An 18,904-nucleotide genomic window follows, 5' to 3' on the forward strand; every position below is an offset into this window, starting at 1 on the left:
TACACAGAAACTGAAATAGTTTCTGATGGATTTAATTTTGTAATTATTTTTTAGATAGGATTTTGTAAAATTTTATTTTAGTAATTTACATTATTACATTTTGGATTTCAATAAATAATTGATTAATAAGAAATAATGTGTAAGTCACAAAGGGGTGATAAGTGGTCACACAATTTTATTAATATAGAAATCATTTATCTATGAGGAACTAAACTTTATCTTCATCCATAAGGAGTTACTTCCCTCTGATTGAAACAAAAGAATAATTTGGGGGGGGGGGGGAATTGTGCATGTCCATTAAAAAACAAAACTACAGAAAAATCTTTATAATATATGCATCTTGTCATGGAACGAAAATGCCATGCTCCAAAATACATAAATTGATCAAATAAATGTATTTTAACTAAGAAAATCAGGTTTTTAGCAAATTTTAGTGATTTTAATAGTACATTGTAGTCATTACAAGGCTAATTTTGATTTCTAATTTCTGAAGAGGTTGTTAAGGGGAAGTAACTAGTAATGAATTTTACCTTTACAGGAATATGCCAGAGCAATATACACCAATTTTGTTTCCTCCTAAAATTTGATTTTTTTAAAATTTGTTGAACACTGGACTTGCACACACACACACACACACACACACACACACACACACACACACACACACACACACACACACACACACACACACACAAAAAATGAGATTTAAAAAGCAAAATATTAAAAGAAACTGCAAGTAAATTCACTGGCAGATAATTCTGAGTTGGTACAACTAATTCTACAAAAACTGAAATAGTTTTTATTCATAAGATAATTTCCATTAAAATCAGAATTTCTCATGATATAAAATGAAAGTAACAACTGAATTGTTTCTTTCAGAACATTTTTATTTACAAAAATAACAAAAGACACCTGTAAATAATGACTTTCCAAATTAAATTTGAGCAAATAAAACTTTATTTAAAGAAAATTAGTTATTTTTTTTTCAACTATTAACAAGTGATTAAAATGGTTGACTTCTTTACTAAATAATCAAAATGCATTCTAGCAGATTTTGTAATTAGATTTTTTTCTCATGATTTTTCAAATTTTATTTTATTTTGCGCTATTCTATTCTTAATTTCAATAAATAATTGATCGATAGTAAAAAAATTATCAAAGTTACATTGAGACAAGAAATATATATACACAAAGACAAAGATATTACATTTTTTCTGTTTTAAACAGTAATAAAAAAGTGACAAGAAGTTGTTGTACCTGACATAATCTCCATTTTGTGCAGCTTTTGCTAATGAGAAAAGACAATCAAGCGTGGCAAGAAGATGGACGGCTTTTTTATAAGGTTGGTATTTCAACTGAAATGAACTGAAGGCAAAAAAAACAAAAACGATTCAAGCAAAATAAAAAACATGCTTCAGAAAGAATAAAATGTTATGCTTTTTATTTTTATTTTTTGCTAATAATTATCCTTCACAACAACAGATAATGAAATGTATGGATAGTTGAAGAAGAATACTTTGAGAGGATTGAAAATGATTAGCATCAACAAAGTTTGATTACTTATGGTGACAATTTATATTAAAAAATTGTTGACATTGGATTTGAAGACAGCCATGTTGTAGTCTGCAAGGAAACAGTCATGTGGTAACATGTTCCACAGATAGGAAGCCTTTGGAAAGAAACTTTTTTATGGAAATTTTGCTTGGCTTTAGGCACATGGAGGAAGAAAGGAAAGTGCTTTGCAATTGTGGTAAGAAAACGAGTTCTTGCTGTAAATGTCTTACAAGGAGGAATCAGAGATTGGTGCTCAGTTAAACCCATTCACTGGAACTAATGATAAAGTAATGTTTCTTCTGTGGGGAAGGGGGTTATAAAGAAGAGGACAGATCAGCCTTGTTATATTTCTAAGTCAATTGTGTAGTCTGCCAAGACAGTATGAACATTGGATTATTATATGATTGTTATTATTATTTGTTTTTTTACAATATTTTCAAATAACATTTCTTTTTCAAGTAAATTGAAGACGGCCTTTTTTATTGTTTCATCTTCCTGTCTCAATATCTGTTTTTACTGGATATTTGGTGTAACATATTCTATTACCATCACATTCTTAAGGTTGATTTTTAAGTTGATTCTTTTTTTATAGCTTTTATCTGTTGTTTATTTATTTCATTAACTAGCTGTACCCGGCCACGCGTTGCTGTGGCTCAGTTTGTTAAAATGGAGCACATGTGAAAGTAGAGAAAAGTTTGATTCTTTTTTTCAAGAGAATGTACAAATTATTTTTTTTTTTAACAGATGTTAAGAAAATAAACAGAAAAATACTTCCGTCATTAATTATGCAAAAAAATAAATAAAATGTTGATTTAGTGTTTCAATATTATGCTTATAAATTACGATAAAACTTGCTGAGTATGCGCTGTTTTACGGTTGTTGTAAAAATGGAATGGAAACTTAAATTTCGCTTCGTTTGAATCTTTCTTAATTTTTTAATTGTGCCCCCACCCCCAAACGAATATAATCAAAACAGTAACATTCAACAATTGTACTTTATGTATATAAAACACAAAATATTTATTAAAAAAAAAATTTAAAAAAAAAAGTTAATAACGAAAGGGAAATAATTCCATTTTTAAATGAAAAAGTCAGTTTGGTATATCTTTTTGTTATTTTTTACATAAGTCCAGCTTACCATTCACATTGGAAATGTCGACATTTATAGGTTGTCGGGTACATTTACAATGAATAAACACTCCAATCTAGTAGATGTATCAGAATTTTTGTAGGAATTTTTTACACCCCTATCATGAAACTGCGAATAAAATATAAAAATCTCGTAATTTCTCTTTTAAAAGTGGGTTGTTTATTTTCTTTATGGATTATACTTCCAAAATAAACTATTAAAGTTGTTTAAAAAGTAATAGAAATAATTTTTTTTATTTTTTAAAAAACAGTAATGAATTTTAGAAACTCATTATTTTTCAATTTTTAAATTTTAAAAATCTATCAAAATTTTTCTATTGATTCTATTTTTACGATATTTTCAGGGTCAATGTGAAATTTTATGCTCTTTCCAATAAACCGAATATAATATTTTAGACAAACGTTTTTTTTTTTAATTCACGGTACCCCCCATTTTCAAGTGTCTAGTTAAAAGTAAATAATTAATTTACTCACCAAAGTTTTATATATCACAAATTGAAAAGAAAAGGTCAATAAGTAATATATTCAAATTTAAAACAAAAAAAGTAGTGTTTTTTAGAAATTTACCTGTAAAGTTCGAAGTTTAAAACCTTTTTTTTTTAAACCACGTTGTTTGTTTTTTCTTTTGTTTTTTTTTATGAAACCTTGGTCCTTGCTCCTTTAATTGAAAAAAAAATTAGGGCTTCAATTACATTTTTCGAGTAGTTATAAGCTTGGAAACACAGGGGGTAGAATAATTCACGCCTCCCATTTTGAAATGTCTATTGAAAAGTAAATAATTTATTCACCAAAGTTTTATATATCACAAAGTGAAGAGAAAAGGTCAGTAAATAATATATGCAAATTTAAAACAAAAAAAGTAGTGTTTTTTAGAAATTTACCTGTAAAGTCCGAAGTTAAAACCTTTTTTTTTAAAAAACATGTTGTTTGTTTTGTTTTTTTTTTGTTTTTTGTTTTTTGTTTTTTGTTTTAATGAAACCTTGGTCCTTGCTCCTTTAATTGGAAAAAAAATTAGGGCTTGAGTTACATTTTTCGAGGAGTTATAAGCTTGGAAAGACGGGGTGGAATTATTCACTATTTTTCACGAAATTTCTGACACACCTACCAATCTACCCATGTTAAGAACGGCTTTCGGAATAGACACCCCTAACCTTGCCAGAATACCCGAAAAGCTATAAAAGTTGACGTGTCGAATGTGAACGATGAGTTGGACGCAATGTAAAAATGTACCGAATTTAAAAGGGAACGAAATTCAAATTTCCGTTCCATTTTTACAACCGTAAAGCAGAGCATTCTATGCAAATTTTACCTAACTTACTGTATTATTGCTATTTTTTTTAAGCAAAAAAAAAAAAAAAAATATTTAGGTTTGGCTATAAATTCCTAAACTCATTTCACCCTAAATAATTTAGGTGACTGAAATAGGAATCTAATTGAATCTTTAATTTCCTGAATAGTATGCGAGAATTCATTTTTCTTCGAGTTATATCGAATTCATTAATACAGACTTTATGAGCTTTTTTCGTAATGTTACTGTAAAAAATTTTTTTTTTGTTACAAATTACGATGCTTTATTTATATAAAAAAAGCAAAAATAAATTCTTGCGTTTTTTATTTACTACTGAAAACCATAACTTTAGTAAAGGTATTTTTTGTTTAAACAAAATAAAACATTTTCACTAAGAGTTAAGTAAAAATAATTAGTTCATTATATTCTGCGATCATTATTTGAAAAATACTGCAATTTTCATTAAAATTCATTAATTTCCTGATTTTTTGTGTGTACCTACCATTTTTCAATGAATATTTGATAGGAAAGCGACCACGTGTGGATAATTTAAATTAAATTTCAATCACATGGTTACATTATCAATAATCATGTGATTAAACCCATTGAAAATTTACCGATATTGTAAACACATTCTGTTTACATTAAGCTTGTAGTGTTTTTTTAGTGATGCAATGTTGGCAACTGAGATTTAAAAAAACCCACGAGATCAGGAGAAAGAAATGTCCAGAAAATTGCTAGATTTTTAACTTTTATCGTCTTAAATTTTCAAAAATCGCTAATCCCCCCCCCCCCCCCAACTCCATATTTTAACTTCCTAGCATAAAAAAAATAGTATATTAAATATATAAAATGTTCCGTGTTTTCTCACTATATGTTTCTGGAATTATATTGAAGCGGTTAGCTCCCCAGAAGGCTTACATATTTTATCAGCTAGTTTTGCCTGTTTTTTTCAGAGAGGGTATTTTTTTTTTTTTGCAGGAAACAAATCATAAACTCAAACTTTTTATAATAAAAGTTAAATTGAAATATACTGCAAATTAAACATCACAATAATGGTGCAACATATTTTGAAATTAGAAAAATAAAAAACAAAAAAACTTTGGTTTAGCATATTAAAAGTATTTAGGTTGGTAGATAATTAAATTCTACTGTATTGGTATAAGTTTTTTTTTTGTTTTTTTTTCTGTTGTTTCTTGCTTTTTACAATTTTCCACTAAATACTTCTAAATAAAGCAGGGTTGCTTAGATCTTATTTTAAACTAAATTTCGGAGGTTGGAATGCCCCTCCCACCTAAAATATACTTGGAAAAATCGATTTTATAGCGAGATTTAAGAATGGTTAGCCGAAAAAAGGTGAAAAACAAAACAAATAATCAATAAATAATTGTTACCAAAGGCAATAAATGCTACTTTTTTTTTACTTACATGAATGAGTTTATTTTATGTTTTAAAGTATTTTCAAGTGCTTTTCTTTATTTTTTAATCTAAAATTGCGGGTGTGTGGGTGCCAAATATCTCCAGATTTTTTAGAATTCCCTGCTAGACTGCAAACGAAATCTCCAGATCTAGCAGGAAAACCGCTAAATTGTAACACTGGTCACGTGACAGGAAGCGGTAATAAATAATTGTCCCTAAATAAAAAAAAATGGCCTATCGGTACAAAGAAAAACACCTATTTATCATAGAAAAATTAAGTATAATGTTATAATTAAAAAGAAATATATAAAAACACACATGGATATAGTAAACATATTATACCAAAACGTGGAAGCCATCCGTCCAGTGGTTTTTTAGACTATTAATTGCGAACGAACCAAGAGTTACATTTTTATATATATAGATTAGAGACATTTTAAAAATTAACATTATTGTATTAAAAAAATTTAACAATGTATAAATTAAAAATAAAACCTGATAATACAGACGTTAAGTAGTTCTTATATTTTTTAACAATATTTATCAGTTTCCTGTCTTTAAAGTAGTGTTTTAACAATGGATGAAAGACAGGAAAACAAAATCAACTTTCATAAAAACACAATATTGATACTGCATTCTTAACAAGCTATCCAGTTACAACAGACACAGGGGAAAAAAAAAATGAATAATTGTAGTGTAAACACGTATAATTGTTTATCTGAAAACCCAACAAGATACTGAATTTTTTTTTTATTAAAGGTTAAGACTGATTAGAGGAGTAAAAGAAAAATGTCACCTTTCATTAATATTATCAAAAAGAAACTAAAGCAAACTAAATTCATGCAAAGAAAATCATGTCAGAAAAAAGCTAGTTAGAATCAAGTATTGATTTCTCCAATGCATTGCTATTTAAGTCTAACTTTGAAAATCTAGACAATTTCATATATAGAATAAGTTAAGATAAAGCATACAGTTACATAGGAACTTTATTACATGATCAAGTCAATAAGGGTTACAGAATGAGGAATAAGGGAGAAACTTCTTTGTAACGTGATTGTTACGCTTAAACCATGTTCGTTACAGTTCAAATCTTCTTCAGACCCCCATGCCATTTGTCAAAAAGGAAAAAACAAACAAAAATAAATAAATTTGACTCTGCTTTTCTTTCTTTCTTAACACAAGTTGTTTATTACTGTTTTTCTTTCTCTCCGTCTCAACACCAGTTTAAAAAGTCTCTTGCTGCCACTGCAAAACCAAATATCCATCTCTTATGGCATGTGTTTTTCTGCTCAACTACACGCCGACCATAGACAGCCATTTCTTGTCTTTGAGTTTATACGTTCATCTTTTTCAACCTCACTTTTTCTTCTCCCGACCACGTGTTGTCCCTTTTTTTCTCTTTCCTGCCAATTTGCATATGTGCATTTTTTGACTGCTGCTAATATCCTCACAAGCCAGCTATCTTACAGCTCCTGTTGATACTTTCCCATTTGCTCATATGCGTTGTTACATCTTTAGGCCATGGCATTTTGAAGTTAAATGCTTCTCTTCAGAAAAGAAAAAGCTGGCATTATACAACACGATAGACATAGAGAGAACCTACCTCAGAAACGGGTGAGAATCTCTCGGCAGTAGGCTGAAAGACAGAAAAAAAAAAGAGGCCCAAGATGGCGGCTGTTGTCTTTTAAAGCCTCCGGTCATGCGTAGATCTCTAGCAGTCTCGTGTGGTATATGCAAATTGGGTGTGCCCGAAACATTATAAAAGGCGAGTCGCTGGGAGGAGTGGGAGAAGCGTTTAAGACATGTGAATAGAGAACGTCGACGTGTATCTCATGTTGTGAACAACAAACTCTACTTGACTCAACTTGTGACTAGCGAACCTCTGCTTGACGTTTTAGTCAAAAAGTTTTGTTGCTTTGCGTTAGACAAAGACTTCTGATACATGCTATTTCGGCTGTATTCTAATCGTGGCTTTAAGACAGTTTGACCTCCAACTCATCCCCGAGTTTAGTGGCGCAGCAATGGACGTTCCAATAGTAGAATGGCTAGAGGATGTAGAATTAACATGTGAGCTGTGCAAGGTAACTAAGGTGGAGTGAGTACTGCCGTTGCGGCTGAAGGGTGCGGCTCGTGAAACGTATCGGCAACTCTTGGACGACCAACAGAGTGACCTCGAGGAAATCAAACGTGCCCTTGTAAAGGCTTACGGGACGGATTCGTTTGCAGCATTGAAACAGTTCACCGCCCGCCGCCTTCGGCCAGGAGAGACCGTAAATGAGTTTTTGACAGATTTGCAGCAGCTAGCATGCCTGGTAGGTGAAATGCCACCAGAGTGTTGGATAAAGGGAGCCTTCATGAATGGATTGCCATGCAAAGGGACTTTTGCACATAAGGCAGGCAACATCTGCATATATTGATGAGGTGTACGTGAATGAAGGGGTTGTATCCGCGACACGTGTAGAGGAGGATCTCCGCAACTTTGGACTTCTCAGTAAGGAGCCAGAGAGACTACAGGCACGGGTGCTTGGTTTACAGGTCCAGGGAGAAGACGGCGTCCTCCATTGGAAACCGGGAAATGAAGTCCCAGACATGCCCCGTGATGTCATGCGAAGAAACATATTTTCTTGGTGCAGAAAATTGGTTGGACATCTCCCTGTGGGTGGCTGGCTTCGTGTTGCGGTGGTGTTCATAAAGAGGAGAGTGTCTGAGGTCACCACTGGATAGGATGATGTGGTACACGATGCCCCTCTCAACACAATGCTGAAGGAAGTCCTCACCAGAGGGCACAAGGAGGACCCTGCACGGGGCAGATGGTGCGTCGACACCTGGGACCTGAGTGTGTGGGTTGATGCGAGCTCTCTTGCCACAGGTGTATCAATAGTCCATGATGGGGCTGTGGTGGAAGATGCCTGCTGGTTACGCCCAGAACAGGACTCCCAGCATATAAACCTGGCAGAGCTTGATGCCGTCATCAAAGGGATAAACTTGGTGATCCTCTGGAAGTTGACTACTCTGCGGCTGTTTACTGAGTCTTGAACCCATACAACCGGCCTGTGCCGCAGCTGCGTGTTCTGCTCAGTTTGATCGAATCAAGGAAGTCCACCACTCAAGTGGACATCCAGGGATCAAACGAACCTAAGTTGGATGTTCCTGAAGTACGAAAAGCAGTCGTTAAAAGAGTGGTTGAGAGCTGCGTGGCTTGCCAATCCATCGACCCGTCATCGGTTTGCTGGGAAAAAGGAAAACTGGACATAAAGAGCCACCGGAGCCGGCTGGCGATAGATGTTACTCACCACAATGGCGAGGATTACCTAATGTTTATTGACTGCAGCCCATCTAGGTTTGTGATATGGTGGCCGCCCCGCCGGCAAGATACAGCAGCAGTCATCCATCAGCTAAATGGCATCTTCCTTGAACGTGGCCCCCCACCAACGGAGATAATAATTGACAACGGCATCACTTTCACCAGCGAACAATTCAGAAAGTTTGCCGATGGGTGGGAAGTACATCTGTGGTTCTGATGTGCCTACGTACCGAACGGGAATGGGATTATTGAGCGGAACCATAGGACTGTCAAAACTATCACTGCCAGAATGAGCTATGCGGTGTCTGAAGCAGTTTATTTATACAACGTGACCCCAAAGGACGCTGTATCAGCCTCTACAGTGCCGGTCGACACATTGTACAGGTATCACGTTAGGGGGAAGAGCATAGAAACGAACCCAGTACCTGACACAAAAGTAACTGGAGGGAGGCTGGATCAAGAACCCACACGGCAAATATACGACTCAGTATGGACGTGAACACATCATTGAAGTGATCAGCAAGCAAGCAGTGTGTGTCGACGAGGTATCCCGTCACATTAAGGACTTACGGCCGACAACACAATCATGGCTACCTGTGAACAACTGGAGCGAGTCTGACTCAGAGTCAGGGACCAATGAGACATCACTCTGGTTCACAGCAGCTCCCTCAGAAAGTGACTCTGATATCAGTAGCGTCCCAGCGGAAGCAGTATTCTTAAACCCTAGTCCACGGACAAGAGCTTAAGTGAAGAAGAGGCATGCATTGTTCCCCTTCGGAGAAGCACTCGGCAACGGCGATCACCACTCCATTGCCATTTCTGTGATCATGAGATCAGGAGGGAGTGTGATAGACATAGAGAGGACCTACCTCAGAAACGGGCGAGAATCTCTTGGCAGTAGGCTGAAAGACAGAAAAAGAAAAGAAAAAAAAGAGGCCCAAGATGGCGACTGTTGTCTTTTAAAGCCTCCGGTCAAGCGTAGATCTCTAGCAGTCTCGTGTGGTATATGCAAATTGGGTGTGCCCGAAACATTATAAAAGTCGAGTCGCTGGGAGGAGTGGGAGAAGCGTTTAAGACATGAGAATAGAGAACGTCGACGTGTATCTCGTGTTGTGAACAACAAACTCTACTCGACTCAACTTGTGACTAGCGAACCTCTGCTTGACGTTTTAACCAAAAAGTTTTGTTGCTTTGCGTTAGACAAAGACTTCCGATACATACAAAAATTAAGGTAAAAAGACAACACCAACTTTGAAAACATTCAGATTGGAAATGGAAAAATCTTTTAGATTAGAACTGAAAAAAAATTATTTTATAGGTAGGCGATATGGTGGGGGTAAAAGAAAGAAGGGGCAGAAGAGAACAATAAATGCTAAAAGAAGATACAAGATAATATATAAGAAAATTAAATACTAATATATAAGAAAATTAAATACTAACTAATAAAAATATTTTAAAATTCTTAAAACCCTAAAAAAATTCTTTAAATATATATATATATATATATATATATATATAAGTGATCTTGTGTGTGTATGGAATGGTCTCTACCAAAGATTTGAAACTTGATATATAGGGGATTTGGATCTGTGAAACAAATACAATTTGGTTTTCAACTGGTAAAAATGGCAGCTAAGGAATCAAAATTGAAAAATTGGAACTTGGCAAGCATAAGTTGATTTAATGTGCTCCTCTATGTATGCACAAATATACATTTATACATTAAACTACATTAATTTTTGAAGTTTTCATATCCATCTGTCACTGGGTCATATTGTAGTGAATACTACTGGAGTGCTAAATGTTTTGGTTTTGATTCTAGCTGATTGCACCCAAGACATATTTTTTGTTTTTTAAACTTTTGAAATCACTACTATATATTGGGTACAATATAATAATCAGTAGAGAATTGGCTTTGTAATATCAAATCTGCATAAATTAAATATCATATGTAACCGGGCAATGTCAGGCAGCATGCTAGAATATATATAGGTATGGAATGGAAAAACAATATAATGTAAAAAAAAATAATAATAATAATCAGAACAAAAAAAATTAACACAGCAGCATGATTCGATTAAATATTTTTCATCCATGTTTTCAAAAATGCATGTTAAAATAACAGAATCAATATTTATACATTTATGAATGTGAAATATAAACGCAATGCAATATGGTAAGAGGTAGTAATTATTAAACCTGAAATATACATTATTTTTGTGAATTTTTCACATATATGCATTTGTTAGTGAAATATATAACTCAATTAACCAGAAAAAAAGTAGTTATCTATGAACTGGAAAGTTCTTATACAAAGGAGATAATAGCCAATATGGAATGTAACTTACGACATTACCTTATTACAATCTTCTTTCATCTTGTAAGATATGGGATAAATATAACAATGATGAAAAAAAAACCCAGAAAAGACAACTTATATAAATCAACAAAACTTACTCTAAAAATTGAGTCCAAGCCGAATTAGAAGCCATTTCTAATTGTTCCTTTCTTTGATTCAACAATTTTATTTTCTCTTCAATAAATGGAGAATGAAAACGAGATACAGTTTTTGTACTGAAAAGAAAGAAAAACAAAGAAAACTATTAACTAAGTGCATATATATATATATATATATATATATATAGCCAGTAGAGTTAGTTTCCTAGAAGTATCTCCAATGAAACAACATGCGTCTACCAAAAAGTACTCAATGAGTAAACAGAGCAGGTATATTAAATTTATTTATACAAACATGACTGTCACACTGATCACAATCTTATTGTCATCATCAACAACAATGGGAGCGTTGTAAACAAACGTTTTCTTTAAAATTTTGAAATGTTTACAATGGATCGGTGATAAAAAATTTGTCTTTGTTGGATATATCAAAATATTACATAAAAATAAACACATGCAATTTACGGCTATATGGTGACCATACACAACGAAAGGAATGTCAGCCAGTTAGAGTATTATACATTACATCAGCATGAATAAATGTCTATGAGATAGGTTACATTACATTTTTATTTCCAAATCCATGATTCGTCAGTCCAGCATCTGGTGGCTAGTGGTGACCTGACCTCTGTGTTTGAAAGTATCTTTCGACAAGTTAGTACTTTTGTGAGAAGGTCACTCAAGAAAACCTGCGGTTGGTACAGTTATCTTGCACTTGCTTGTCATTGGATTTTGACTGTCGATGCTCAGAGAGTGATACATGTGTCGAACAAGCATTTATCATTGAAATCATTTTGTACAGATATCTCTTCTTTACAAGTCCTGTGGTGATAGAAGCGAGGCGATGTGTACAGGCCTAACAAGTTGGAAGTACGACATCACAAATCTGCACATAGGTGGCTTAAAGTCTATCTTAACATCACTGTTAGTTTTGAGGGACGAGATTTGGTGGGGCTTTTTGCGACTGAGCAGCTCTTTTAAGGGACAGCGCTGCTCACCCAAATCATGGGAGAAGTCTAGAAAAGGTGACCTAAAGATTCCTATTTTTAGCTGGTCAGTTACCTGCGGCTGACGGGTGTTCATTTATGCGGGGAAAACAAAAGAAAAAACAATGTGATTTATTCTAAAAAGAAAACTAAATTGAATATTGCTACCTGGAATGTAAGAGCACTTCTTGATATGAAAGATTGGTTAATCCAGAGCAAAGAACAGCTATTGTTGCCAGAGAATTAGCTAGATACAATGTGGATATTGCTGCTCTATCTGAAACCCGTTTTAGTGATGAAGATCAACTTATGAAAAAGGTGCAGGGTTTACTTTTTTCTGGAAAGGCAAATCTAAGAGAGTAAAAAGGGAAGGTGTTGGTTTTGCTATCAGGACAAAGATCACATCTCAGAACAACCTTGTGGAATTAGTGATCGAATCATATTACTGAGGGTATCTTTACCTTGTCATCGTTACATGTCAGTTATCTCAGTATATGCTCCTACTTTGGATAGTAGGAAGGGTTTTATCAAGATCTAGGGAATTGGATCAAAGGGATAATTTTGTTGCTTGGAGACTTTAATGCATGGGTTGGAAGTGACCACAACACCTGGAGTGTATTAGGAATATATGACTGTGCTAAGGCAAATTATAATGGGATTCTTCCTTTGCAGCTGTGCACTGAATATAATCTTGCAGGATGTAACACCTTTTACCAACAAAACCCCATTCACAAGGTAACTTGGATACACCCTAGATCAAAACATGGTCTTATTCTTGATTATATCATCATACACAAGTGTGATCTTAAGGATATGTGTACTGTAAGAGTTATGTGGGGTGCAGACTGTGACACTGATCACAATCTTATTTGTGCAAAACTTAAGGTCAGAGCCAACGGAGTAAAAGTGCCTAAACACATTGACGTCTCCAACTTACAAAATAAGGAAGCATGTGAAACTTTTATGATCTCATTTGACAGATTTTGGGACCAATGGGACACTTGTCATTCGAGATGAGAGAATGCCAATGGCACTATACAAGTATTTTCATTCCCAGTTAAGATTATCTATTTTGGATTCTTTACATTCAAAATAATAAGTTGTGGCTAAGGTTTGTTTATTAACAGACACATGTTAGAGTTTTGGAAATAGAAGACCTTCATTCGCATATCTATTCTAAAACTAGGGTACTTGGATTACTCAACATTATCATAGAGTTTATGTTCATGTTTGACATCCATAAAAAAGAAATACAATGTTTTACATTATTTCATTTTTAGCTTAACAATAATAGAAATATTAATAAGAGGTTCAGAACTTGGAGTTGTAGTACATCAGAATGGATGTTAGAGAAACACTGAGTGTGTACTTGGATCGTTAACAAGTATGAATTTATCAAAATTTATTTCAGTTAATATCACTCTACTTACCCATTAATTTGCAATCAACGCCAAAAATTGACATAATAGCTTACTTAAATGTAAAAGAATACTAAAAGATAAGAATATTATTGACTGGTCAAAAATGGGGAGAATTTCTTATTTAATCCTGTACAATGCTATATCTTCTTGCTAGTTAAAAATAAACCTGCTGTCTAATTTTACCGTTCTGATGAGGTAAGTAAAAAAAAAAAAGACTTCTATTAAATTATGTCATCTTGAAACTGGGAGGAAGGAGAAAGATGTTTTCAAAATGAAGTAAATTCATCAGAATTTGAAAATGTCTTTTTACCTGCTGATTTTGATCCAATCCGATGGAACTTGACTCATCAAATTATTTTTTATTTCGATAAGAAACTAAAAAAAAGAAAGAAAAAAGAAGTTCAAGATGAACAATAATTTTATAAACAATTAAAGAATTACATATGGATACAATTTTTTTATGTTTTATGCTACAATAAGGTTTGCGAATGTTAAATTTTTTTTTTTTTAAATATAAAACATGTCCATCCAGACAGATTTAAGTTTTGTTTGATGGTAAATACTGACACCAAGAACTAGATTTCTAACTTGTATCAGTTTTGGGGATAATTGCAATTAACAATTCAGAGTTTTTCTTTTAAACTAAAAAGTTCCAACAAATGTTGTTGTTGTTATTGAACATCATTCATTTCAAACGAATCAGATGATTATTGTTGGCATTCATTTCCGCTATATCTTTCTAGTTAAAATTATTTCTAGAAAGACATTGAGTACTTATGAGAGGGACCATGTATTAAAGTTGTTGGAAAATAGTTGGATCATTTTACTGTTCCAGATGCAATCCTTTACCTATTTAAGATTCAGATAAGCCCTAAGATGGAATACGGCTCCCACGTTTGGGGAGATGCTGCTCAAAGCATTCTTTCTTGCCTTTAAACAAAAATCGACTTTAACATAAAATGTTTGTTTTAAACAGCTTCTCTACTCTATCATTATTTATCAACTTGATATCATTATCTAACAACTTGATATCATTATTTATCAACTTGATATCATTATCTAGCAATTTGATATCATTATCTAACAACTTGATATCATTATCTAGCAATTTGATATCATTATTTATCAACTTGATATCATTATCTAACAACTTCATATCATTATCTAGCAATTTGATATCATTATTTATCAACTTGATATCATTATCTAGCAACTTGATATCATTATTTATCAACTTAGTATCATTATTTATCAACTTGATATCATTATCTAACAACTTGATATCATTATTTATCAACTTGATATCATTATTTATCAACTTGATATCATTATCTAGCAATTTGATATCATTATCTAACAACTTGATATCATTATTTATCAACTTGATATCATTATCTAGCAATTTGATATCATTATCTAACAATTTGATATCATTATCTAGCAACTTGATATCATTATCTAGCAACTTGATATCATTATCTAGCAACTTGATATCATTATCTAGCAATTTGATATCATTTATCAACTTGATATCATTATCTAGCAATTTGATATCATTATTTATCAACTTGATATCATTATCTAGCAATTTGATATCATTATCTAGCAACTTGATATCATTATCTAGCAATTTGATATCATTATTTATCAACTTGATATCATTATCTAGCAACTCAACCAATTCCCGATGTGAGAAATTCTTTTTTAAGTTCCTTCGAATTTCCATGAACAGAGTTTCTTTTCAAAAACTTCTCATCTGTGTAACATGTTGCTACAAGAATGCTTTCCTGAGGACTACAACATGGTCATCTTCGAATCCAATGTGAATAAACGCTTTGCATAAACTGTCCTAAAAAATCATCAAATGTTATTCATTCAATTCATCATTTTCAATCCTTTCATAGTATTCATCATCATTCAACTGACAATTTATCCTTCTTATTAAATCTTATCCTTTGTAAGTAGGACTTCATAGTAAATAAAAAAAGAATTACCAGATTTAGAGAAGAGTGAGCAACTTTTGCCAAATCCCATTTTATATCTTGAAATTAATGCAGCATTACATCTAAATAGTGCAAATAATTGAATTCAATGTTTTTGGATCACACGTGCAGATGTCGAAAATTGTTGTTAAGTGTGCATGTATCAATTTTGTCTGAGAATGCTAAAATAATCCTCTATTTGTACCCGATACATCACAGTTGTTGATGTGTCCTCTTGATTGCCTGATGTAGCCCTCTCTTTGTCATACTTTTATGAGCCTTCCATGCTGGCTTTGGACAAGTTTAAAAAGAATGCATTTTTTCATGTTTCCTACCACTAGACGATTGCCTTATGAAGCTAATTGATTCCCCTGTTTCAAACTTTACCTGTATTACAGTTTTATCGATCATTTCCTCATTACCTTGATGTGAGAAATTCATAAACGAAAACTCAAACATTGAAAAGAACAGTTGTCTTACTAGACATTCTAGACAGACAAAACTTTGTTCATTCATTTTTTTTCTTAAAATATTCCATATTTATATTTTGTGTATCATAAATTTTTTGTGTCTCCTCCTTCTCCCAAATTTAAAATAATTTCATCTTGTGGCAAATATCTCATGCCCTTAGTTGAAAAATCTTAATCTACAGCAACCTTTTGAAAAGAAAGAGCCACTTGGCTATGCAGTTTTTTGTGAAGAGCAATGATATTAAATATGATGCAAATAAACTTTCTTTAGCTCAAACTGTTCTGTCCAAAAGTTTATCTTTTTTGAAGGTTTAAACAAAAAATAAGGAATTTAATCGGATTTTATTTCAATAATTTATCTTATTGTGTTACAGGAATAATAGTAAAAGAACAACTATATTTAATAACTAGGACAACAGCATATTCTTTTCATTGTTTTTACACTAAAGTATATATCCGACACAGAAACAATTACTTAACCGAGAACCACATCACTTTTTCTTAAATAACCTTTTTTTATATAAAAAGTTTCTAGTATCCAATAGCAAATACCATTTGTAGGGAAAAGAAAAATACTTCTCACATTTGTTACTAGTGATAAAAACAGGATAAAAATATTAAAATATTTAAGAATACGTGCTGGTTATCATTGATATTATCAAACCACATTTTTTGTGCCTGTGTGGTGATATTATTGATGCAGATAAATTCCTTTCTAGGATTAGCTGGTAATAAGTACCCTGCGTAGCCATATGGCGTTTTTGCGCGTTCTGCTTTCATGTATGTCGTGATTGCTTTGTGGTCCCCGGCTTCCAATAGCCCTTTTTTTAACTCTTTGAATGTATAGAGTTCCGCTGGGTGCCTGCCATGAAAAGACACAATATGAAAGTGCTGTCTGCCTTGTATTTTCGTGCATCCGCTATCATATATAACAATGCAGGGGTGTCCGTTTAATATATTCATGAACTGCTTGTTATTGTTATCTGGGTTTGAGTTCTAGGTTTGGTGCATCCCAGTGGTACTCATCCTGATATCTGAACCAGTATACCCAGTTATATTCTTTTAACATTGTGTCTTGTAATGCTGTTTGATACGCCTGATTGAACTGGTGGTACTTTGGTTCTTTGCTGCTGTTATCGAATCTGAATGTTGCTAATTTGGTTGTCATTTTGCCTGACGTGGAGTTGTCTGGCTGTTGCATGTATTTGGTGCTGGTTGAAGATTTGCTTGGTTTATATGGAATTTTTCTGTTGGCATTGACATCATAAAGGTTAAGTGGTTCTTGAACTGTCCATTTACATCCTGTTAATCCGTTAATGTATGCAATGTCATTTTGTCTAGCATAATACCAGCATCCTTTTGGAAGTGATTTGTTGTTGCATGCACTCATCATTTGACTGTTGTTCCTGTTAAGTGTCGGTTAGGTTGGGTTAATAGGTTAATCGGCATTCGTTCATCTTTCATTGACATTGTTTAAGTGCGGTACTTGAGCATGTTATTATTGTTTGCGGATGTTCAAATTGTTCATATAGTAAGTGCACATCCATTTCATACGTGATATTGAAAGTGAAGAAGTTTGGCCTTGATCCTTCAGCTTCTATTACCATGGGTGCGTGTAGTAGAAGGAGAGGTGGGGGTTCCTCTGAGGTGAAGATTTCGTTGTTTAGTATGTTTCTTCCGCCCACCATTGTTATTTCTGTTGTTTTTTTTACCTGGACCTCCATCCAGTTTCCAAGTAAGTGAGGCATTTGAAGTCAGGTCAGACCGTTCAATGAGATGTATGTCCATGTCATGTTTTCGCATTACTTTTCTTGTGTCCTCGTGATTTGTTCATATCAATCTTCCCAATTAGTGTATAGTTGTTCAGATCTAGTTGATATATCTAGACTGCCATCCCAAGAGATTTCTAAGTGGTTGTCGCCCGACGTTCCGGCTGATCTTAATGTTGCGTTGTTCACTATGACTCCTTTGTTCACGTATGTATTCACTAGAGGTTTGTATTGCAGACTTTTATTTTTCCATTCAAAAGTATATAATCACCTTGTCGTAATTCATGGAAGTTTGGACTCATCCACATTCTTCTCCAATCGTGTAGTTCTTTTGCGTCTGAAGTCTTCTTTTCCGGGTGATATATCTTTATTGAATGTCTTTTTCTAGTTCAGCTGGCATCCAGTAACGGTAAGTGTATGTTGGTAATTTGGCTGCTTCATAATCTACTGGTTCGCATTCTACCCAGTTTCTGTTTGGTATATGTGATATCTCTAATAAGTTTCTGAATCCTACATATTTTCCGTAGTCTTCGTATAGATAGAATGGTGACGGTATGTGTCTGGTTTTTCCTTTGCTGTCTGTTATTTCTTGACATACTATGTCATCGATGAATACTCGTATTGCTTCTACTCTGTATGCTGCTGCCATTGTGAATGCCACCTTTGATTCTATTTGTTTTATTCATGTTGTTAAGTGGTATGGTATCATATGATGTCGGAATAATAGTATTTGGTTCCAATTTGTTTGATTATTTCGTTGTGTAATTTTTTTAGGTGCTTCAAATTGTATTGCTTGATCATTCATATTGTCCGATTTGAGTATGTTTCGAAATCTGTTTCTGAAGGTATATTTATTTGGTTTTAATAGTCCCCGATCGCTGTTGCATTGAACATTCCACCTCCTCCTGATGCTGTATCCTCTGAAACTGTTTATGCTTCCATCGTCGGTATATCATTTTCCATCTTCTTTTGCTAGCAGGCTCAGTGTTACTAGTATTTCTGCTCGTACTTGATTCTTCTCTAGGTCTTTTAGTTTTACGAAAGTACTTGTTGAGACCGAGTAGTTGCTTTCCACATATTGTTCCAGTTGCCAGGTTGCCAAGTA

At 33.4% G+C, this 18,904-nt stretch overlaps 1 protein-coding gene across 2 annotated transcripts in view; it reads right to left on the bottom strand.

Annotated features, from left to right (window-relative positions):
- LOC145246801 (DNA mismatch repair protein Msh3-like) overlaps positions 1-18,904 on the bottom strand; it is an 89,859-nt gene that overhangs the window by 17,666 nt on the left and 53,289 nt on the right. The window contains exons 13-15 of one of the 2 annotated variants that reach the window (XM_080108601.1): positions 13,889-13,953; positions 11,172-11,288; positions 1,258-1,365 (exon numbers count right to left, since the gene is read on the bottom strand). In XM_080108601.1, coding sequence (XP_079964727.1) covers positions 1,258-1,365; positions 11,172-11,288; positions 13,889-13,953 — 290 coding nt within the window. The remainder of the gene's footprint in view (positions 1-1,257; positions 1,366-11,171; positions 11,289-13,888; positions 13,954-18,904) is intronic. The other variant, XM_080108602.1, reaches the window with a different exon arrangement.

The sequence above is a fragment of the Euprymna scolopes genome, chromosome 24 (genome assembly GCF_053919585.1).
Source record: "Euprymna scolopes isolate OS-2025 chromosome 24, ASM5391958v1, whole genome shotgun sequence".
In the NCBI taxonomy this organism is placed as follows: domain Eukaryota; kingdom Metazoa; phylum Mollusca; class Cephalopoda; order Sepiida; family Sepiolidae; genus Euprymna; species Euprymna scolopes.